At 40.0% G+C, this 22109-nt stretch overlaps 2 protein-coding genes across 2 annotated transcripts in view; both read right to left on the reverse strand.

Annotated features, from left to right (window-relative positions):
* Positions 1 to 7979: 7979 nt before the first annotated feature.
* Positions 7980 to 19551, reverse strand: kank4 (KN motif and ankyrin repeat domains 4). The gene is made up of 7 exons (XM_089000075.1): positions 19532 to 19551; positions 17715 to 17981; positions 13242 to 13326; positions 12533 to 12752; positions 12265 to 12407; positions 10670 to 10870; positions 7980 to 9840 (listed from the first exon to the last, which is right to left on the reverse strand). Coding segments are annotated over exons 1-7 (1017 nt in total). The 5' UTR covers positions 19534 to 19551; the 3' UTR covers positions 7980 to 9741.
* A 2163-nt stretch (positions 19552 to 21714) lies between these two features.
* LOC148895416 (uncharacterized) overlaps positions 21715 to 22109 on the reverse strand; it is a 114395-nt gene continuing 114000 nt past the window's right edge. Inside the window, exon 4 of the mRNA XM_089000071.1 lies at positions 21715 to 21812. Within this exon, the coding sequence (XP_088856197.1) occupies positions 21715 to 21812 (98 nt within the window). The remainder of the gene's footprint in view (positions 21813 to 22109) is intronic.

Genomic DNA, 22109 nt, shown 5'->3' on the forward strand with positions numbered 1-22109 from the left:
TTTTTTGTGTTTGTGAGTGTTGTTCGTGTGTTTCCTGACTATCTCAAAGTGTACTCTAGTGTGGTGTGGCGTGTATGTCTATGTATATGTCTAGGTGTGTATGTGTGTGTGTGAGTGTGTGCGCGCATGTGTGCGTGTGTGTGCGTGTATGTGTGTGTGAGTGAGTGACTATACGCACTGAAAGCCACTTAATAAAACAAGTGCCATTATCAGATAATTCTCAAAAAGTCTCCACTGTCATAAAAGTCTCCACTCTAAATCATTTTGATGCTGTCAGATGGAGAAACACAGGAACAACATTTGCAATTCAGATTATGAGCACTTGTGACTTTGTTGAATGGACTCGGGCCTTTAATATTCTCTGCTCTTTTTTTTCTTGATCTATTTTTTTCTACTGCAGATGTGAGAGGGGGCTGTACCAGTTGTCTTTGGGTGGGTAGCTAAGTAAACCCAAGATTAAATAATTCTGCATCTGTCAGTTGTACAGTAGTGGTCCATCGATGAAAGGTTTCTTCAGCCGTCATCTGTCCCTCTTCGCCCCTGAGGTGGCGGTGCCATCTGCTATGATAGGTCCCTCATCTAAAGTTGGGGGGAGCAGGGGACTATTTCCTGAGGCTACACTGATTACTTCGATTGTCCTGACTGATTATGGTCTACGACTGGCCTGATTACCCCGTTAGCCCTGGTATCATCTCATCAACATAACTAAGCCTATGTGGTAACGATTTCAGAAGTGTGTTGTAAGCACGATCCAAATTAAACCTCACACTACCATGGCGATATTGTGAATGTTTTTGCTGTTTTATAAAAATAGCTTATTTTATTCCCCTTTCAAACCAAAGTTTTAGTTTGCTGACGAAGCCTCTCGGATAAGAAGCGAAACATCCTAGATTAAATAGTAATTACATTATATGTTTATATCACTGTTCAGCATTCATATGATCATGCAACGGTGCACATGTACAAAATGAACTCGATGTAATTTTCTGACACTAGAGCCCGGATTGATAAGACCTTGTTGGTGTCATGATCTGGTTGGCGACAAACGGGGGGCGCTGTCGGCCCCTCCTGCACCTGCACAGGTGCTGGTCGTTTCCAATCAGTGACGCTCAAAAGGATACCCAGCACGACCATTCGGGGTCGGGTCATTGTTGAATGTCATTGTTGTTTGATGCACTGTTGTATGATGTTGAACGCATTGTATGCTGTTGTATGCAATTGTATTCATTGTGTACAGTGCATGTGTTTTTTAATCTTTAATCTCGGACTTTTAATCTTGGTTTTCTTTTGATACTTTGTATTTTTTCCGTTCAGAAGATTTTAATGTTTTTAGATTTTGTTCCTGCTGACTTTATTTTAATACAATATCTCAAATACAACCTCCTGCTCCCTCCTGCCTGCTTTTTGGGATCCGCACCAGCCATCACCACCTCACAAATACGTGACAGTTGGTGCATCGATGAAAAGGTTTCTTCAGCCGTCATCTGTACTTCTTTGAAGGTGTCGGACGTTTCGCTTTCATAACAAATAATTTACAGTACAGTTTACATGCAAATAATTGCAATGCAATTATTACAACAATTTTCCTCTTTAGCAGTAAAGTAGCCGATATAAAGCACTGGAGTACACATCTACATCATAGTGTGACATTGTTTGATACTGTACTTTTTCATTGCATTTAATTTGGCAGACAGCAGTTACAACAATCCCTCTGAATCATTGTAGAAATCATTTAATCAAACGAATTACAATTATCCATCCATCTTTTTTTTAATTATCTGGGGTTTGGTCACGGTGACAGCAGCTTGAGCATGGAGACCCAAACCTCTCCATCGCCACTTTCCACTACTCCAGGACCCCTAGGGGGTCCCAGGCCAGCCGGGAGACATATTTTCTCTAGTGTTTTCTGGGTCGACCTTGTGGCCTCCTGCCGCTGGGGTTGAGCCAGAACAACTCACCACCTCACCTTATTTTAACTGTTCATTTACTAGACTCCTTCAAAAGAGCATCAAACAACAGAATGCTGCATTTGGAGTCTGACAGAAAAAAAAGAGATAAGAACACATTACATCATGTTATTGCACAGTGTGTTCTTTTGTATCTCAATTTTGCGTTTAAATGCCTTCCATTTGTTTGTGAATGTTGCATTTCAATAACTGCATGCAAAGTTGCTCAAAGATGCTACTTTTTATTTTTAAAATGTCTGAAAAACACTGTTTATGTAAATGAGTCAATATCTACGGAAGTTTACCAGGTGCGGTGCATGTGACTATTAATGTGTGTTTGTTTCTGTGATTCTTGTGTTTGAAATGTTATCATTGGGTCAATACCACCTCTTGTCTATACATGTCTTGTGTGTGCAACAATTTATCGTTACAGTCCGAGACGATGAATTAGTAAGGTAACTTTATACGAGTTATGCATGCATGCATAACTTGAGTCTATGAACGATTCTTGATAGTGTCGGCCAACTGCATCGGTTGACTGTACCCCACGTGATATGGCTGCCATCTGCTGGTAGTGTGCTGTCATTTAATAAAAAAACGTTTTTGTAATTCACTCATGACCCAGAAATTTAAAGTACGTAAATGTATTGGTTTTTATCCAAGACAATATCTTGACGCTTTCCACCTCTCTGCCCTTTATTTACTATTCTTAGTCTTATTACCCCCCGCCCCCCAACAAAAAAACATGTATCTACAAAGAATGCACAGTAATTGCTGTAAATACAGCAAATAGCAAGAATTCGAGTAAAGGCAGGTACGTTTTCTTTCTTTTTAGTATTTAACATATATAACACAGGCCAGTGGAGCAATGTTCAATTCCTTAATATTTAGATTTCTGAGTCATGATTGAATTACTACGGTACGGAGCCCCTAAGGGGACATCGAAGAAAAAAAAAAAAAACTTTGCGAGATCTCGCAAAACTTTGCGTTCCCTCGCAAAACTTTGCGTTCCCTCGCAAAAGTTTGCGTTCCCTCGCAAAAGTTTGCGTTCCCTCGCAAAACTTTGCGTTCCCTCGCAATACTTTGCATTCTCTCGCAAAGATTGCGAGATCTCGCAATCTTTTTTAAAAAAATGTGCGTTCCTGTACTTCCGGGTCAGCTTGGCTCAGGTAGACGGTCGCGCGCGCTGCTTATTGAGAGAAGGCAACAACTCGGCGCATCATGGAGGAAGACTTGGAACACTTCTTGCAGTCAAGAAACGTCCCTCACGTGGACATTGCACGTATGAAAAGCGACAAGGTGGGCATACAGCTACAAAGTCTGATGTAATAAGCAAAACAAGAGAAACATGGACATTTTTTTTCGAAGTAGTATTGGTAGTAAGTCAATAAAGTGAAAGTGAAGCTAACATTTCTATCTACTCTACCTGTACTGTTAATTCTATTTTAATAATGAGGTTATTAACACAATTTAAAATCGATATTATAGTTAGTAATTGGGCTGCCGCTACCTAATATACTATTCTCGTGTAATACTGAATACAAATAATGATGACTGTAGTGTCCCATCACTCATGTGAATATGTTAAATGTATTAAAAGTTATTGATAATTAAATAAACATGTCAAGTATTTATTCTCACAATTTATCTTTGCAGGTTGACATGGCAGTAATTGCTATGATGACCGAAGAGCAAATGGGCAAATATATCACTTCTTATGGTGATCGAATAGCTGTCCTTTGCTTTTGTCATCAGAAAATGTCCAGTGGTGATAATGAACTGCTCCTCCAAAAATTAAGAGGCAAAATAAGATCAAGGAAAAAAGGTGTACTGGCTGAGACTTCGGGAGTACTCCAAAACCATGTTGATGGGATGGCAAGACATAACAATGTTTCTGCAGAAAAGACTCAAAGGAAGATTTATGGCAACGATTACCATCAAGTGAGGACAAGCAAAGGTGGAGGAACAAGGTATGCCATCCTGGAAAAAAACAGCAACTGTCGCTCAAATTTTGGAGCTGGGAAAAGGGCTATTTTTCCCAGATGGAAGCTAAACCAAAGGACCTGTTGAAGACTTTACTTTTGAGGTCTGTGATTTCAAAAGAAACCACATTGCTTTAGATGAAACAATTGGCAGACTCTATGAAAAAAACAAATTGAAACTGTTAAGATTTTACATTGGCACAAAAGAAAATACTCCAACATCTCATTTGGATGAATGCAGTGAAGCTCATTCATCTATCACCAACATGGTGGGAGAAAGTGCGCAATTGATTGATTGACTCTCTTATGTCTACACACACATGCACACACATCAGTTTAGGAGCATTTCATTATTTGTACTTTGAGATGTAAAACATCTGTCATGGTCAACCTTGCGTAGGGCAGTCTACAGTTGTATTTTCCTTTTGTGTCTACAATTGATTTCATGGTTATTATTCATTCATTCAATTTTCCATATCACTTATTCTCCTAATGGTTTCGGATATGGTGCCACTTTCAGTTTGACCTAAAGGTTTGAAGTTGATATGTCATGTAATGTTGCAAATATTTGCACTGTTCAAACAAAAGCAATTCTTTTTGTACTTGATATTGTATTCCATTTATATGTTTGTGATTGCTGTTCATACCAATTTGTCAATGTTAATAAAATTTGTTCCAAATAATTCATGTTTTTTTTTAAACACAAGACACCACCTGCTGACGAAATTGAAGAGTGACAATTATGTTATCATTTACAGGCAAGTGATTGTGTACTGGGGTGCAGGAATACTATTCAGATCCACATTGGTTAAGTATTTGTGGTTAAAATCAGCAACCAAGACAGTATATTTATTGACACCCAGAATGATTTGACAAATGAACATTTCATATTGATCAAATATGCTTTCCTTATACAGTAACAAAAACAGCAGACAAAAAATTATTTAAATTGTGATTGTTATATATTATTCGTCCTCAAATGTATCCCAATAATCCATTTAAAGTGAAGTGATAAAAGAAATGATGAACAAAGGGTTGAAGAAATGGCAATGGTCGTCGGATTCAGCCTTCATTAAATGTTACTTCGAACCAGTTGAGGAGCCATAAAATGGTTTCACCCAAACACACACCAAAAAATATATGGTTATTGCTTTGAGTAATTCATGTTTAAATTTTAATGTAATATAATTCCAGTATGACTGGTATACGGAAACAAAAATGCTTTCACCAAAGGTTAATGTCTCTGACCCCTGAAAACATCATGCTTCTAATTTAGAATTGCAGTAAGGGCCTCTCTGAGGTGCAAGTACAAGTTCACAGCCTGATACGGCTCTTTTGGTGGCATCAGACCAGACTGGGCCATTAAGGAAGCACACAATACAAATACATCCGGATCACAAGGCATAGTTAAACGGAAGACACACTGGCTTTTGCATAGTTGAACTTGTTCATTGTCAACTGTGGAGAGGAAGTCCCTTGTGCCATAAAGTTCAGGTAAAGAATACATCACGTTGGGCCGACCACTGGGGACATTTATGTTCTTTGAGGGCCTGATGAGATGGCTGTTCCAAACACGGGCAGTATCATCCAACTCATCCTGTTGAGAATAATATCAGAATCAGAATCATCTTTTTTTGCCAAGTATGTAGTACACACAAGGAAATTGTCTCCTGTAGCTGCACTAGTCTCATCAAAAAATGGAGGCACTATACAGTTCTATTGGGGTTACTTTTTAGAGAGTTAATTGCTTGAGGGAAGAAGTTGTTTAAATGCCTGCTGGATTTGGTGTGATATACAGACAGATTTAGGAAGAGTTGCACAGTCATAGCAGCTCTTATGAGCAAGAAATTATAGAATTAGACTGCTTTTCTCTCCCTGCTCCCTCCTTTCTACCTTAAACTCGTCACTCATGTTTACTACTCTGCCCATCCCCACTTTTCCTTCATCTTTTCCTTGATCATTTCACCTTCACCCTATGTCCCCACACACACACAGACCACTATCTTCTTTCCACTATCCGATTATTTACCTTCTTTTGTGTCCCATCAACACCCTCTCAAATACAAAAATACATATTTCATAAATGGAGCTACAGAATATATGAACTCACCTGAATAAGTCCCATGCAACAAAATTGCAGGATGCTTTTGTCCAGAAATCCACCATCAAAGAAGCCATTGTCTCTGAGGTCTTTGAAGAGTGATAACCAGAATTCCATGCATTGGCTGCGAAGAAACCCCCACCAATATTCAATTCTTTGATTGGCGGTGCTGGCTCCATCCAAGTAACTGTCAAGGGTGCTGCCTGGCGGTATGGGCACCAGGAAACGCTGGAAGCCTTTAACATGACCATTTTCAGTCCCCAAATCAGCTCGAACGATTCGAGGACAACCTCCCAAACGGTGCACAACTTCAATGTAGTAACCTCCAATTAACTTCGGGTCACTACTTGTTGTGTAGGCATTGAGCCACATTATTTTCCTTGAAAAGCCATCAATAGCCCCATTGATGCAAATTCCAAACGGTTTCAATTTGTCATGAATCCATATGCCAAATAAAATTCGGCCCTTTCGAGAAGTAGTTTCGTCGTCTCAGACGTCTTGCTTGCCTTAAAGACACTCCTCTCGGATCCAACTCTTTCAGGACCAGACGAACATCCTCTTTCCTGACGAGAAGCCCATGTTCTCTGCACTTACTGTACATCCACCTGTAACCGTGTAGTTGTCCGGAATTCTGCAACTGGTTGTGAATAAAGTCAACCAAGACGCCCAAGTCATCGAACGTTTTTCGGCGAAATAGTCCACTTTTGTTCACCACTCGCTTCAAATGTCTTTCACTTATTAGTAAGCCGTGTTTAATCTCAAGAACGGATTTTATATCTTTGTATTTCAATCCAATTTTAAAGTAAAACTGGATTAAAGGAACGAAAGGGTGAAAAGGCTCCATGTTTGTTGTTTTCGGTTACACTGACGATGAACCGGAAGTACATGTACGCGTATTTTTTAAAAAAAGATTGCGAGATCTCGCATTCTTTGCAAGATCTCGCAAAGAATGCGAGATCTTGCAAAAGTATTGCGAGGGAACGCAAAGTATTGCGAGGGAACGCAAAGTTTTGCGAGGGAACGCAAAGTTTTGCGAGATCTCGCAAAGTTTTTTTTTTTTTTTTCTTCGATGTCCCCTGAGGGGCTCCGTAAATTACAAATACATACGTGTTTTTGTTAAATGACAACGAACTACCAGCAGATGGCCTTCTTCGTACATAACTGTATAAAACTAAGAACAATCAATAAAGGGCCAGAGAGGTGGGAGAAATATATTATTGTCAGGGATCAAAACCAATACTTGAAAGAAGACAAAAAAGGACGTGTTTTTTAAAGTCTTTATTTATTTATTGTGATATTCTCAGTTTTCCTACAGGTAAGATCATTGCGATAAGACAGAGATATAGCTTCTCATGTTTGATGGTGTTATATTCAGAATTGTTAATAGTATGGGATGTTCAATGTTTTTTTTATGTCAATAGATGTTATGTGTCATTGATAACGTGGAAGGACACATTGAAGAGTCACCAACACGACACCACCTATCACTCCAAAAATCATTTTTCTACTGCTCAAAGTCAAAATGCACTCACTGACATAATCTGTCCATGCATACATATGTAGATATTAGATATACTGTATAATACTATGTGTATATGGTAAAAAATATATAGCATTTCAAATAAATCTGTTTTTTTTATTTGTTAAATATATTGTTTCACAGTTGAGGTTATATAGTTATACATGTGTTTGGCTGGCATTACAAGAACAATTTAAAACACATAGTTAACCCCATGTTCCTTTGGAAACAAAAGCGTATTGTAGCATGAAGGTCATGCTGGTTTCAATATATTCAAATGGACCAATGGCAAAGAAGAATCTGATTCAAATTCTTCTCTCAACACAAATTTATGATATATATATATATATATATATATATATATATATATATATATATATATATATATATATATATATAGAAATTGTACCAGAAAAAAATCTATTTTTGTAAAACAGCAAAACCCTTCACTAAACATATTATTATTATTATTATTATTATTATTATTAGTAGTAGTAGTAGTATTATTATTATTATTATTCCGAAAGGAAAATATTATAATAATTATTATTATTATTATTATTATTATTATTATTATTATTATTATTATTATTATTATTATTATTATGATATGAGGTTCAATTTGCATCGTGCTTAGAGCAGACTTCTTAGATTGTTACCATGTGGGCTTAGTACAGCAGTTGTGGTGATAGCAGGGTGAATGGGGCTATCAGTGCCAGTCATAAAACATAATCTGTCAGGAAAAAACAAGGAATCAGATTAGCTTCAGGGAATAGTCCTCTGCTCCCTCAACTTTACAGCAGGGAGCTATAAAAACAGAGGACTGGCACCACCACCGTTGGGCATTAGGGATATATACTTTATATAGGGCCACAGCTACCAGCACAATTTTAGTTCGCTGACGAAGCTTTTCAGTTGAGGAGCGAAACATCCGACACCTTCAGAGAAGTATAGATGATGTCTGAAGAAACCTTTTCATTGATAATTTCATATTATTGACATTAATATAGATTTATAGTGATTTTTCTCTGCGATATACAGGTATAGCGGGACTTTGTCCCGATAGTTGTAATTGCTACATCATTATTACTCTTATCGGTAAGTAGGAATGCACTATCCAGTTAAGACATTCATTGTGCACTCAGTCGAAACACAAGAAGCTCAACAGAAATAAGGATTCATTTTTCTACAGGGGATGAGGTTTGATATATATTTTTTGGGCTGTAAACAGCCAAACAAAACAAACCTGCGTGGCATGCAGTAATTTCTGCAAAATACAATCTTCTTTGAGAAAGAAAAAGCAAGTAAATGTCTTTGTACTTTTGAAGTTAGAGATATATATTAATTATCACATGTATTTTATTTGGTTCCATTCTTCAATTATACAAATACTTATATCGAAGACTGAAGCATCGGTGTTTCTTGAAAAATTCACACGCGCATGCAACCCACCCCCCACACCCATACACACACATGACCGCAAAACACATGTCATCATTCTTATAAAATAAGACACTGAATCCATGTAAAATATCAGCTGGGTGACGGGAAATGATATTATTACTTTTTCTCGATTTGTAGTCATACGTCAGCTGAAGGTCTGGTATCTAAAAATAAAAATCGAAATGTAGTAGAAAATACATAATTTGTGTTTGTATACACTTAGGTTCTGCTGAAATATTGCGACATATATGCTTTTAATAATGGCTTACCCTCTGCCTTTGAAAAATCTGTCAATGGAGAGAATATATATATATATGTGTGTGTGTATATATCTATATATCTACTGAATTTTCAGGGTAAATATCCTAAATACTGAACTATTTGTGTAATGAAAAAGGTAGATTCTGTGCTTATTATTACGCTTGCAGATGATTATAAAGAGGCAGCAGTTTGTCTCTTTCCATCTACATCACCCTCAGCAGCAAATTCTCATTTTATTTACAGGGATGTAAAAGTCATTTTCGCTGTCACGTGACCTAATTTAATCAAGGTGACGATACTGGGAAGTTAATGCAGCATATCTATGAGAATCCCTGCCACGTGTTGACTGCGACGTGGAAGCAAATCTGAGCAACCTTTGCTGTCTCTGACATTTGTTTGTGAGCTTCTGCAGTGGTAAAAAGCACCAATGCACAGAGCGGTGTGGAGGGTCATTTATGTGTATCATCAGGAGCAGGTTTGGAGGAGACATCACTTTTGATCAGATTTTGTTTGGTCGGAGGCTTTGATGAGGTCAACAACATCTGGGTGGGAAGATCCTTCCGCCACCTCCTTCGCGGTAAGTCCATTCTGGAGGAAACATGAACAAGGATGAAAGAGCTGGGTGATTTTTGAAGTACCTGCATTGGACGTTATGATCCTGATGGTGGCGGTATTGTGCTAAGTGAGGGTCTCCTATTAGCCCTCGTTATTCGAAGCACCATGATAATCTTTGGCATTTATAAATATCAAATTAATTTGTAGATTAGATTGTCAGCGTTCTCTAAAGGCGAAACACTATTTTTATACCACTATACCTGGTAGTTCATTACATTTAATGATTGCAATTTCTTTGCTGATAGACGGCGGTTTCCCAGGGTGATGGGGCCATTTTGAGTTTAAGTGATCCACTGGCAACTAATATTTTAAACTAAATAAAAAAATATGTAATGGAGTCATGCATTATGAATATTAAATTATGCCGGAAGTGATGCAAATTTCCCCATTGTGTGACGAATAAAGGTTTTCTGATTCTGATTCTGATGCAACGGCACACGGTATGGCACCAACGTCCCCCCGGTAGCTGATGCAGAGCTACCTGGGAAGTCGCATGGTGAGTCGCATGTCTCAGATGGTCTGGTGAATTTTAGTGAATTTTATAAAATGTTCTTTCATATTCTCTATTGTGTATATGACACTTGTGTGTAGTTGTGATAGAATGAATGTCACAGAACAGTATATAAAGTGCTAACTCCTAAACATAATATACAACGAGGATTAAACATTTTTGGTTTGCTTACATCACTGGCCATTTTCAAGATGTTTGCGTACCTAAAAACGCGATATACTATCTACTTTTACTATCTGACAGCTAATCCTCTTGTATTTCCTGTACTGATATAACATCATGGTATAGTACCTTATCTGTGAGGCTGGTGTCACAGTGACCTGTCTCCAGCAGCAGGCCGGCAATGTGAGTGTGGCCGTGCTCGCTGGCACACATCAAGGCCGTGGAGCCCTCATAATCCTGAGCATTTACATCTGCACCACAACTCAGCAGCAGTCTCACCATGGCAAGACGGCCATGGCTCACGGCAAGCATCAGCGCTGTCTGACCCATCTAGACGAAGAGTGAAATTTTAATTAAACGTCGAGGAGAGAAAAAAAAAAAAAGAAAGAGGATGGAAGAACAAAGTGATGGCGCAGAGTGGAGACTCACAAAGGTGATAGAAAATGAAAGTGACAGATCAGTAAAAGTGATCTGAATGTTTGTTTCTGTTAATTTCTGGAAGTCGTCAAGCTCTCAATATGATCTTCTGTAATAGTGGACAGAAAACAAGATAATCCATAGAACCGAACCCAGCAGAGGAGAGAACTAGCTCATCAATCCTGTAAAAATCTGAATCTTAATGAACATTAATGGCTATTTTTTTACATAGGCTCTGTGATATATCTGTGGTGTTCCCAGCTATGCACCCACACTCTGGGACAACCTCATATGTTAATCCGAACAGGAAGAAAACTGATGGACATTCTGACCTCGACTGCCCGCCAATCACATGGACACTTTTACTATTCTCGACAAAGAACGCATGTTTACACGGGCATACAAGTTTTTTTTTAATGTTGAGAAAAACAGGGGGGAGAGCATGCAATCATATGTGGAACACAGATATATGGATGAATGTTTAGATGGGTGGATGGATGGACAGATAGAGAGAGACAGAGAGATGAAGGACAAATTACTCCAACATGAACAAAATTCCCCAGGTGTTGCTCACATGAACAGATACACACACGCACACACGCACACGCACACACACACACACACGCACACACACACACACACACACACACACACACACACACACACACACACACACACACACAGACATACACGAAAACACACTGATGTTGAACAATAATGCGATTGGATAGGAATGAAATCCACATGCATCAAATATTTTATAATCTTTTCTCCGTGTGTTAAATAGTATTTGATATCCTGGCAGAAATACTGAAAGACAGAAGAAGCTATTCTTCCAGAGTAGCTTATTTCTTCGAACAAAATACACATTTTGTTTTGAAGTAAATGATGTTTTTGTGAGAGAGAGAGAGAGAGAGAGAGAGAGAGAGAGAGAGAGACAGAGAGAGAGAGAGAGAGAAGAGAGAAAGAGAGCAAGAGGGAGAGAGAGAGATAGAAACAAAGAGAGAGAGAGAGAGAGAGAGAGAGACAGAAAAAGAGAGATAAAAACAGAGAGAGAGACAGAGAGAGACAGAGTGAGACAGAAAGAGAGAGAGAGAGAGAGAGAGAGAGAGAGAGAGAGAGAGAGAGAGAGAGAGAGAGAGAGAGAGAGAGATTACATTCTTGATCAATACATATTTAGAATAGAAATATTTTTTTTTCTGTCACAAATGGAAATAGTTCAAAATGTTGAATGTGAAAAGACCTTCAATAACTTGATTCGTCACAAATCAATTCTTCACCTTGCTTTGGTACATGAAATTCCTCACCTGTCTGGAGCGCGCGTTAACATCACCGAGTTTCAGCAGTTGTTGCGCAACCTCCAAATCGTCAGGACTTTCAGCGGCTGTCAACGCAGCCAACATCACTGGCGTGTAGCCTGCTTTGTTCACGTTGTCCGTTTCACAAAGTCCTAAACAGAAACAGATGAAGAAGAAAAAACAACCGATATAGTGAGACTTGGTAAGGGTGAGGGGTTCAAACAGTAGCCTAATATGTCTTTGGCTAAATATATTTATGTTATGACTTGCAGCTCACCAGTATCAAGCAGCAGTTTGACGACGGAGAAGTTTGAATGTGAGACACTGTAGTGAAGAGCCATATTCCCGTTGCCATCGGTCAGGTTTACAACATATGGCAGGAGTGTCGGTGTGGTCATTCCCACTTGGCGCAGGTATAATCGGACAGTATCGGCCTGCGAAGTTTTCTGACTGGAAACTTTGAACCATTCCTGGTACAGCACTACCAAAACTTGACGCTGGAGAGAAATGTGAGAAAATAAGTACATTTAAAGGCAGTGTTAGCTGCAGTATATGAGCTATAAATAGTACAGACTTAATATAATTTTCCGGAGACAGTGAGCAGCTGGTTATTAACCTGCTGAGTGTATCACGAATAATGTGGAGTGATGTGCATTACTCCACATTATTCCTTTTGAGCCTGAAGCTTTGTTTTTTGAGTCATGACATTCATTTCCATTCCATGTAGTTGTCTGGGTTGAAGAGGAAAATAAGCTTCGTTTGAAAAAAAGCAAATCTTGTTTTCTAACTTCCCTCTTCAATTGCTGCTGTGGACTGCAAATTTCCCCATTGCGGGACGAATAAAGGTATTCTGATTCTGATTCTGAAATCAACTTCGAAATATTTGGGCAGAAAACATTGGCTATCATTTGAAAGAGAGCCACTTGTATTGGCAATTCAAATAAATTATGAACTTCAATGTCTTTTCACTTATTTCAGATCCTTACCATTTCTTTATCTGGAGATGTAACCTCCTCCATGCGATCCTTAACATAGAGGCAGGCATCTATAAAACTGTTGCGAACCTTTTCCCTGAAATGAAGCACCAGGAACCAGTTTCATGATAAACATTCAAGAGTTAAACTTGAATATCATAAAATGTCTGGAAAAGGAGGACAATCTATATAATGCATCTCAAAGATGCATTGTAGAAAGAAGACCAATTAGCTCTGAAACAAAGAGAAATAAAATATAAAAGCAGGAGAAACACGCACATAGGAAGTCCAAGATGGTGCTCGAGTTGTCAGCGTCGTGAGGTTTTTCAGCAATTTTGGCATTCATCAAGGAGAAGACTGTGCTAAACGGTTGCACCTTTTTGGCAGCACGAATATGCCAGCATCGTTTTTAATAGGGAGGAATGTCAGTGCTATTTGACTGTCACTTCTGGACAGCTCCGGACCGATTGTGTTTCTTTGCACCTGTCACGGGCAGCATTTTCACAGCCCCGCTGTCACGGTTTGAAAGTTGGTGAGGGTGGCAGGAGGGAGCAGCAGGGTATAATTGACAAATTGTATTAAATAAAGTCAGCATCAACAAAATCTGACAGGGTGAAGCAAACACAGACAATGACCCGACAACAAATCGTCGTGCCAGGAGTCCTTTTAGCTGCCACTGATTAGAATGACCAACAACAGGTGCAGGCGGGGCCGACATTGCCACCCGTTGGTCACCAACCAGAATGTGACACCCGCTTTGTTCAGTGGAAATGTCGGTGATGTTAGACCAGGGGTGTCCAAAGTCGGTCCTCGAGGGCCGCCGTCCTGCCTGTTTTCCAGCTCTCCCAGGAGCAATGCACCTGATTCAAATCATCAGGACCATTTTAATGCTGCTTTACAGCTGGCTGATGAGCTGGTCATTTGAATCAGGTGCGTTGATCCTGGGTGAGCTGCAAAACAGGCAGGACAGCGGCCCTCGAGGACCGACTTTGGACACCCCTGTGTTAGACAGTCTGCAGCTGGATGGATATATGGCTTGAGGAGCACGCGATGAGAAGAAAGGAGCATCAGCGCGGGGCGCCGATGCGTATGTGGAACTGTCGTGGCTTGGAATTTAAGCGGATTTATGCGGGACAGGAGATGTGAGACAATCTCTTTGGTCAATGGATGCCAAAGCTTCATGTTTACTTTCAACATTTAGCTTGTAGCTGATGTGGACATTTCCCCATGATGTCCCCGAGCCACTGTTGAAACAGATACTTTAATCCTTTACTCTTTCATCTAGAACTGCTTCATACAACAAAGAGGGTGCGGAAAGTGCTTAAAATTGAATTACTGTGTCTTTGTGTTGTCATATAATTTTTTTGGGTTGGTTCTTTGACTTCAAGATGGCAACGCAAAAGTAGCTGCCTTTCTAGCAGGTCCTGTATTTTGTTTTTCTACTTCTTCCTTTCCTCTTCCATCCATAACTTAACTGCTGTGAAATGACAAAATCCTCCACTATGTGACTAATGAAGGCTAAACCAATCCAATCCAATTCATTCCATACAGTACAGGTATATGATCGGGAGAGTGACACTAAAGGCATACAGTATGTAAACTGCAGTGAGGAGACACATGTGAAACAATTTTCACTGTGTTCTTTTTTATTTGAAAATGGTTGATCAAACGTTTCTCCTTACGAACGTTAAATTCGCGAGAATATAATCTTGGCATACAAATTATTTTTCGGGAGACACACGGAGCGCCATATTGAGTGATGTGTCGTTCGCGAACAAGGCGGTTCTTAGATCTCCTAAAATGGCAGCCGGCTTTTTTTCTCTATTCCCCGCCCGCAGTCTTCGGCTTTAGGTGGAGACCACCACCCGATTCACAATTTAACCCCTTCCCCAGTTTGTGTGGACGCCTACCCTGTTTTTTGTGCCAATAGTCACTTAATTGGAAACAACTTTTGCAATAGGAAAATGACATTTCCACAAACGTCAACATGGAGAATCACTTAACCGCGCGTGATTGGTCAAGATCCATGGTAGAGGAGGGAGGAGACACACGCAGCAGTGAGCGGGGGGAGGGGTAACAGAAACACACACACACACGAAAGGGAGACGACAGAGCTTGAAATAAAAAAAACAAAGGTGAAAAACAAGGTAAATGGTGAGAAAATGGATAAAAAAAGAGAAATTTTGACTTGTTTCATCTTTATTGATAGTTCAAAGGCAGAGTGTAGACTGCAAGGTTAAAATATCTTATCAATCAGGCTCCACAAATAACCCACACAAGCCATCTGTACAATTTGAAGAGAACATGCAAGTAAGGCAACCAGCTATTAATGAACTTTCTAGTGTGTCTGCCTGCATCTGTTGCAATACCACAACTTCTAAGATGTACAATCCAGAGCTCCTTGAGACACTTTATGCAAAAAGCTATCCATTCCATCAAGCCATCAACAACCATCACAAAGGTAAATAAAACGACTTTATTATGCAGTACAGTTTATTTCTTTAATTACAATACCATAGCACATTTATTATAAATAAATTAAGGTATATTGTGTGTAGTTTCAAGGCTTATTTAGTTGAAAATTATGTTTTATGGGGACCTGGGAAAGGATTATTCTCATTTTAATGGTTTCCTATGGGAAGTTAATGTTGGAAATACACACTTCGCCTTCATGCACTTTCTGGGAACCAATTAAGTTCGTAAGCAAAGGTATCACTGTATTCGTCAAGACAATTGAACAATTGCAACATTGAATCGATGATGATAGTCTGTCTGTCTTTCCCTTTCTTTCTAAGCTGTTGACAAGTTACAAAGGTGCATAATATTCTGATGTTTTGCTCTTCTCTGTTTTAATTTCAGCACCAGCTGGAGTGTTGGGTATGACGTTTCAACGGTGCACCTTTGCCTATCATGCAATGAAGCTTCAATGTAATGAAGGACTTCCTATATTTTTATCAGATTATTGATTTTGTTCATGCCGAAATCCCATTTTCTCAACCTCATGGTCTCACTTATATTTGCTATTTGTCTCAATAGATTTTGTTTTTGTCAAGCTATTGTAGACTCGTTTTATATTTGTGTGTATGTCATTTCTTCTCATTTGTTTTTCCTGGCTATTTGATGCCAGCCATTTAGGCTCATTGGTCTTTCACTATTCTTGAAATATCGATGAGAAGGTTTCTTCAGCCGTCATCTGTACAAAAGTGATGGTTTCGGACGTTTCGCCTCCTATCCAAGAGGCTTCTTCAGCGAACTAAAGTCTGACTGGTCGTATCGGCCCTATTTATATATCCCTAATGTCCAGACCTGGTGGCGCCGGACACAGCTATGATAGGTCCCTGCTCTCAGGTTGGGGGGGCAGAGGACCCCTCCCTGTGGCCCCACTGATTGTTCCTACAATCAGGAACAATCAGTGGGGCCACAGGGAGGGGATTGTTCCTACAATCAGGAACAATCAGTGGGGCCACAGGGAGGGGATTGTTCCTACAATCAGGAACAATCAGTGGGGCCACAGGGAGGGGTCCTCTACCCCCCCAACCTGAGAGCAGGGACCTATCATAGCTGTGTCCGGCGCCACCAGGTCTGGACATTAGGGATATATAAATAGGGTCGATACGACCAGTCAGACTTTAGTTCGCTGACGAAGCCTCTTGGATAGGAGGCGAAACGTCCGAAACCTTCACTTTTGTACAGATGACGGCTGAAGAAACCTTCTCATCGATGGACCACTCCTGTACGACTGAGAGCTTACACAGACGTATTCTTGAAATAAATATTTTAGTGTTGCCATTTGTCTGAATTTTTGGGATCTACTATCCAGCCGGTCTTTGTTGAGAGCTTGTCACTTCGTGCATCATGTCCATTGTTGACTTAATATACCAAGTGCCATATGCAGCTGCCAAAGCCATCAGATGGGCCTCAGACGTCCAATAAATGCTATCAGTAGGCGACTCGTAACAGTATGGTTGCTTGGTTTTATATATTTTTTTATTTGTTAAAATCTGTACCTCTCTGGTGTGAGGAATTTGTATTGTATATCATATACAGGCATATAATGATTGTAGTTTTATATAGCTGTAAGTGTCAGAGGCCCATAGAAGCAGAAGGCATTCACTGAAAACCTTTTTGGGCCATACGTCTTCTTGTCCCGGTCCCAAGCCCGTTTAAATACAGAGGGTTGTGTCAGGAAGGGCATCCGACGTAAAAGCTTGGCCAAAACAAACCTGCGGATCAAACCTCTAAAGATGGAGGACACTGATTTGCTATGGCGACCCCGTCAAGGGAAAAGCCGAAAGGAAAAGAAAGAAGACTTGACACGTCATAGCCAGGAGAAAGATCAAACGTTCATTGGTAACAGTAGTAATTGGGCAAGGCGTACTGTATAATATCTTTTTTGAATGAATAACCAAGAGTTTATTGGGTTGAAAGAATGCAGAAATATTTCAAGTGCACCATAAAATAACATAACAGCTCAATATATCTCACCCTTCATCCTCTCGCGCCAGAAGGTCCTGGCTACCATCTGGATCCAGCAGATTTTTGCTGTTCTCTTTCTGTGCAGCTACCGCGCCTTCTTCAGCATGCACAATCTCAGAATCCTCCCCATGCGCATCTGGTCGCTCCTCAGGCTTTTCTGTGAAAGTAGGCTCCTTGAGTTTTTCCTCCTCTGCCTCTGAGCTGCCCGCTTCACCTTTGACATCCATTTTTTCCTTCTCCTCTCCACTGGACTCGTCGGTCGACGTGCTCTCATACCTAGCAAGAAACATAACATTTCATAATGGTTAACATTCTTTTTCTTTTTCTTTTCTTTTCTTTTCTTTTCTTTTCTTTTCTTTTCTTTTCTTTTCTTTTCTTTTCTTTTCTTTTCTTTTCTTTTCTTTTCTTTTCTTTTCTTTTCTTTCTTCATCAAGGCCAATACAACATGCCCTCCATTGTGTACAGTGAAACTTCTCTACAATGAGACCTATATGGGCAAATTCGCATTCTGAAAAAAATCTCTATGCATTAAAGCCCTTCCCATTTTTCTGCTTCCCCTACAACGAAACATCCACCAGTTGCATAAAACGAAATATTTTTCACTGCTTTTGCTTTGCAACGAGATTAACGACAATGAAAATATGCCTTCTGCAAATCTAATCCAACCTCAGCCCACAGAGAATCCTACTGCTTATCTTAGAAAAGGCAAGAGCAAACATTGTTAGATTCAGACACAGCACGGAAGTTGTTTTGCTAAAATGGCTAAAAAGCGAACATTTGCAGAAAGAAAGAGCAAATTATAGACATCATTTCACCCTTGAAATCCAAAATGCTTTTTATTTATAAGCACTTTTCCAAAAAACTCAAGGACACTTTACAGTCAAAAACCAAGCAATAAAATCACAGATTAAATTATCATTAATAAAAGAGGAGATTAATTTAAACTGATAATGTGATTTTAATTTGGTGGGTTTTGAGAGGGGATTTAAAGGTGGAAAGAGAATCAATCAATCAATGTAAATTTCTGCACTGTGAGACTAATAAAGGCATATCCAATCCAATCCAATCCAATATTTCAGATGTTTGGTGGGAGTGCGTTCTAGACTTTGGGGGCAGAGCGTCTGCAAGCTCTGCACCCCATTGTGCTGAGATGGGAAGAGGGTACACAGGAGTAGAGGACCCCAGGGAACGAGAGGGAAGAGAAATTTGAAGCAAGTCAGACAGCTTGGGAGTCCAAATTACGGGTGGCTTTAAATGTAGCAGTATATGTATGCATATTTTGACAGAGAGCAAATGAAGCTGTCGGGCGATGGGGTGATGCGATGAAAGGAGGGAGTTGTAGTGATGATCTGGGGTGAAGAATTCTGCACCAGTTGTAGTTTATGGAGGAATTTGGGATGGACACATAAAATAAGTGTATTGCAATAATTGATATAGCGGTGATGAGACTGTGGACATGGATAGCAGTGGTGTGAGAGGGGAGAGAGGGACAGAGAGGACTGATATTACATAAGTGAAAATATGCACCGGGTTACGTTATTGATGTGGGAGTGGAAAGATAGTGGAGTTATCCAAGATGATACCCAGGCTCTTGATCTGAAGGGAGGGGGACACAGTGGAGCTATTAATAGTGAGGGAGAAACGGCTGGCTTTGTGTAGGGTGAATTTGGTATGGACAAGGAGGAGTTCTGTTTTATCGCTGTTGAGTTTGACTAAACCAAGATTTAATTTCTAAGAGGCAATGCGAGAGAGAGGAAGGTGGGTTTGCTGGAGAGGTAGAGCTGGGTGTTATCGGCGAAGCAGTGAAAATTGCGTACCAGACTTACATAAGATTTTCCCAAGGGACAGAAGGTCGATAATGAAGAGGTGAAGACCCAGGACAGAGCCCCGAGGTACACCAGAAGGGACAGTGAGGACTGTGAATTGAAAGATTTGAGTTGGATGAACTGAGAGCGGCCAGTGAAACAGGAGTGAAATGATCAGTGACGTGCAGTCAGGGGAGGCAGGTGAGGCTGTTCCTCGCCTGTATTCATGGAAATATCAAATGATAAAATAAATTAAACAGTTATATGTATTTAGTGATTTGTACTTTAACATTCTTTTCCATTTAACTTCCCCATGTTTGGATTATTTTTTTTGGAAATCGCTGAATTTTCACATTTCCCGTTCAGATACTAAGTAGAGACGAGCGGTGAGGCACCAGCCGGCTGAGCCTCACCATGGATTGTGCAATCACTATGCGAACTGTGCTGGCTTGCTCTGCAGTTAGACCGCATTTCTGTCCCTCTGCATATCGCTCTTAAAGTGTTCAAAAGCTTTTAGTATATGAACTAAATTTCTACAGTTTAGCTGGTGTATATAATGTACAGTCACTGTACATTATAAACATTGTACTACAGTGTTTATTTTATTTTATTTTATTTTATTTTATTTTATTTTATTTTATTTTTCTCAAAACTGTGCATAGGTGAAGCACACAGTTCTCCTGCCTCATGACAGGGGGCGCTGGTGATTACAGATTCTTCTCGCGACTCTTCGGCTGCAGAATAATAGAATAAGTGACAGCAAGCTACAGTAAACAGTTAGCAAGTAAAGTGCAACCATCCAGTCATTTTTCTCGTGTTGCTTGGCCTTATTTTCAGAATGGAGGATTATACATCTAAATTGAAAGAATTTTCTGAACGGGACTTTCAATCGAATCAGGAGATAATAATTAAAGGAAGACCAACACCGGACTGTACAGCTCACAAACGGTGAGGGATGAATGTAAATCTCCTGGACAGCTTCTCAGCTTTTTGGCCAAGAAGGATCTCATTGAAACTATTCCTGAAGCGACAAAGCTGCTCCAGCTCGTGCTCACTGTTCCAACTACTACAGCATCAGTGGAGCGGTCATTCTCAGCACAAAAGACTGAAAACATACCGTTGGAACAGGACTGATCAAGGACGACTTTCTTCACTGGCAGTGATCTCCATTGAGACAGAGAGACTTTAAATTTTTTAGCAAGATATAGGGCTTCTACAAAGAAGTTATCGATGCCTTTGTTCAGAAGGAGCGGCGCATGGACTTCATTTATAAGTAAAGGTAACACAATAATAACATGTTTTTAATTCTGTTTTTCTATGCTACAGTTTGTATACAGTATATAAAGAATGCTGACATGACATTTTAAACAAAACACGTTAACTGTTGCCAATCAAATGGTGAATAAGCTCTGTGGCTTATTCTCTCTGTGGCTTATACTATGTGGAGTTCATATGTTTGTAAATCTGACTGTGACGACGTCAGTGCCTCACCAGCCATGAACCTCACCGCACGTCCCTGGAAATGAGCATAAGTGGGTGTGAGGAATGTCTATGTTAGAGCGTCTATTAAGGAGGATGGGGTGAGAAATTGTGTCAAAAGCTGCAGTCGGGTCAATGAGGATGAGGATGGACACTGAAGACAGGATAAAAGCAATAAAAGTGAAAAACGGAGGAATCAAATGTAAGCACCCCCCAACCCCAGTTCTTCATTTGACTGGTAACAACAAAGGTGATCTGACACACTCACATTTTGAAGCCCTTTAAAATATAGTATGTCTTTTTGTGATTATTTGTGGTCTCATGAATGGCTGCTTCGTCGAGTCAGTTTCATCAATGTCTCGTCCTTCCATGTGTCCTCAATACTTTCACTGGTGATCAGATTGGTCATCTATATTTGGGGCCAGTCTTACTGCGGTGTGCTTTTTGCTCCAGCAGCATTATTAATGTTTTTTTTTACCCAGTACCTTTGCTATTGTTTTTTTTTTTCGTTCAGTCCACCACTGCCTGCCACTCCTACCTGGTTTGAATTGCCTCTCAGTGTATGCGTCCTCAACTTTGCCATGGCTGTTACACGAAAATATGTATGTAAGAATACACCACATACGACAGGAATCAAATCATGACTGCAAGAAAACTTGAATGCTGATTGAACCCCCCCTCCCCCAGTTCTACCGCCAATACATTAGATGCTTATTAAACAGAGTTTACCCTCCATTCACCCCGACAAACTTCAGGTTTTTCTTGGTCCTTTTATTTCCCAGCTTGTCAACAGCGTCATTTTTCTTCATAATAGACCTGAGACCTGGGGAGAAGGGCAGAACATGACAAACAGAAAGAATGATTAGAGAGTTTTTTCAAAGCAGGGTCTTTGCGATTTCAGAATTGCGATTTTCCACATTCCAAAAACATGATTAGCAGGCTGATTGAGCATTCCAGATTGTCCCAAGGAGTGTGGGTGTGAATGGTTTTTCGTTTCTGTGTACTCTGCGAGTGGCTGGCAATCGGTTCAGAGTGCCCCCTGCCTATTGCCCGAAAATGGCTGGGATAGGCTCCAGCACTTCTTGCGACCCTCGTGAGAAGTGAATTGGAAAATGAATGA

The sequence above is a fragment of the Hippocampus bargibanti genome, linkage group LG07 (genome assembly GCF_051943395.1).
Source record: "Hippocampus bargibanti isolate YZ-2025 linkage group LG07, ASM5194339v1, whole genome shotgun sequence".
In the NCBI taxonomy this organism is placed as follows: domain Eukaryota; kingdom Metazoa; phylum Chordata; class Actinopteri; order Syngnathiformes; family Syngnathidae; genus Hippocampus; species Hippocampus bargibanti.

Coding starts and splice junctions, on each gene's coding strand:
- kank4 (XM_089000075.1), bottom strand. Junction 13,327..17,714: donor CTGGCGCGAGAGGATGAAGG/GTGAGATATATT, acceptor GCTTCATTTCAG/GGAAAAGGTTCGCAACAGTT. Junction 9,841..10,669: donor ACACCAGCCTCACAGATAAG/GTACTATACCAT, acceptor TGTTTCCTCCAG/AATGGACTTACCGCGAAGGA.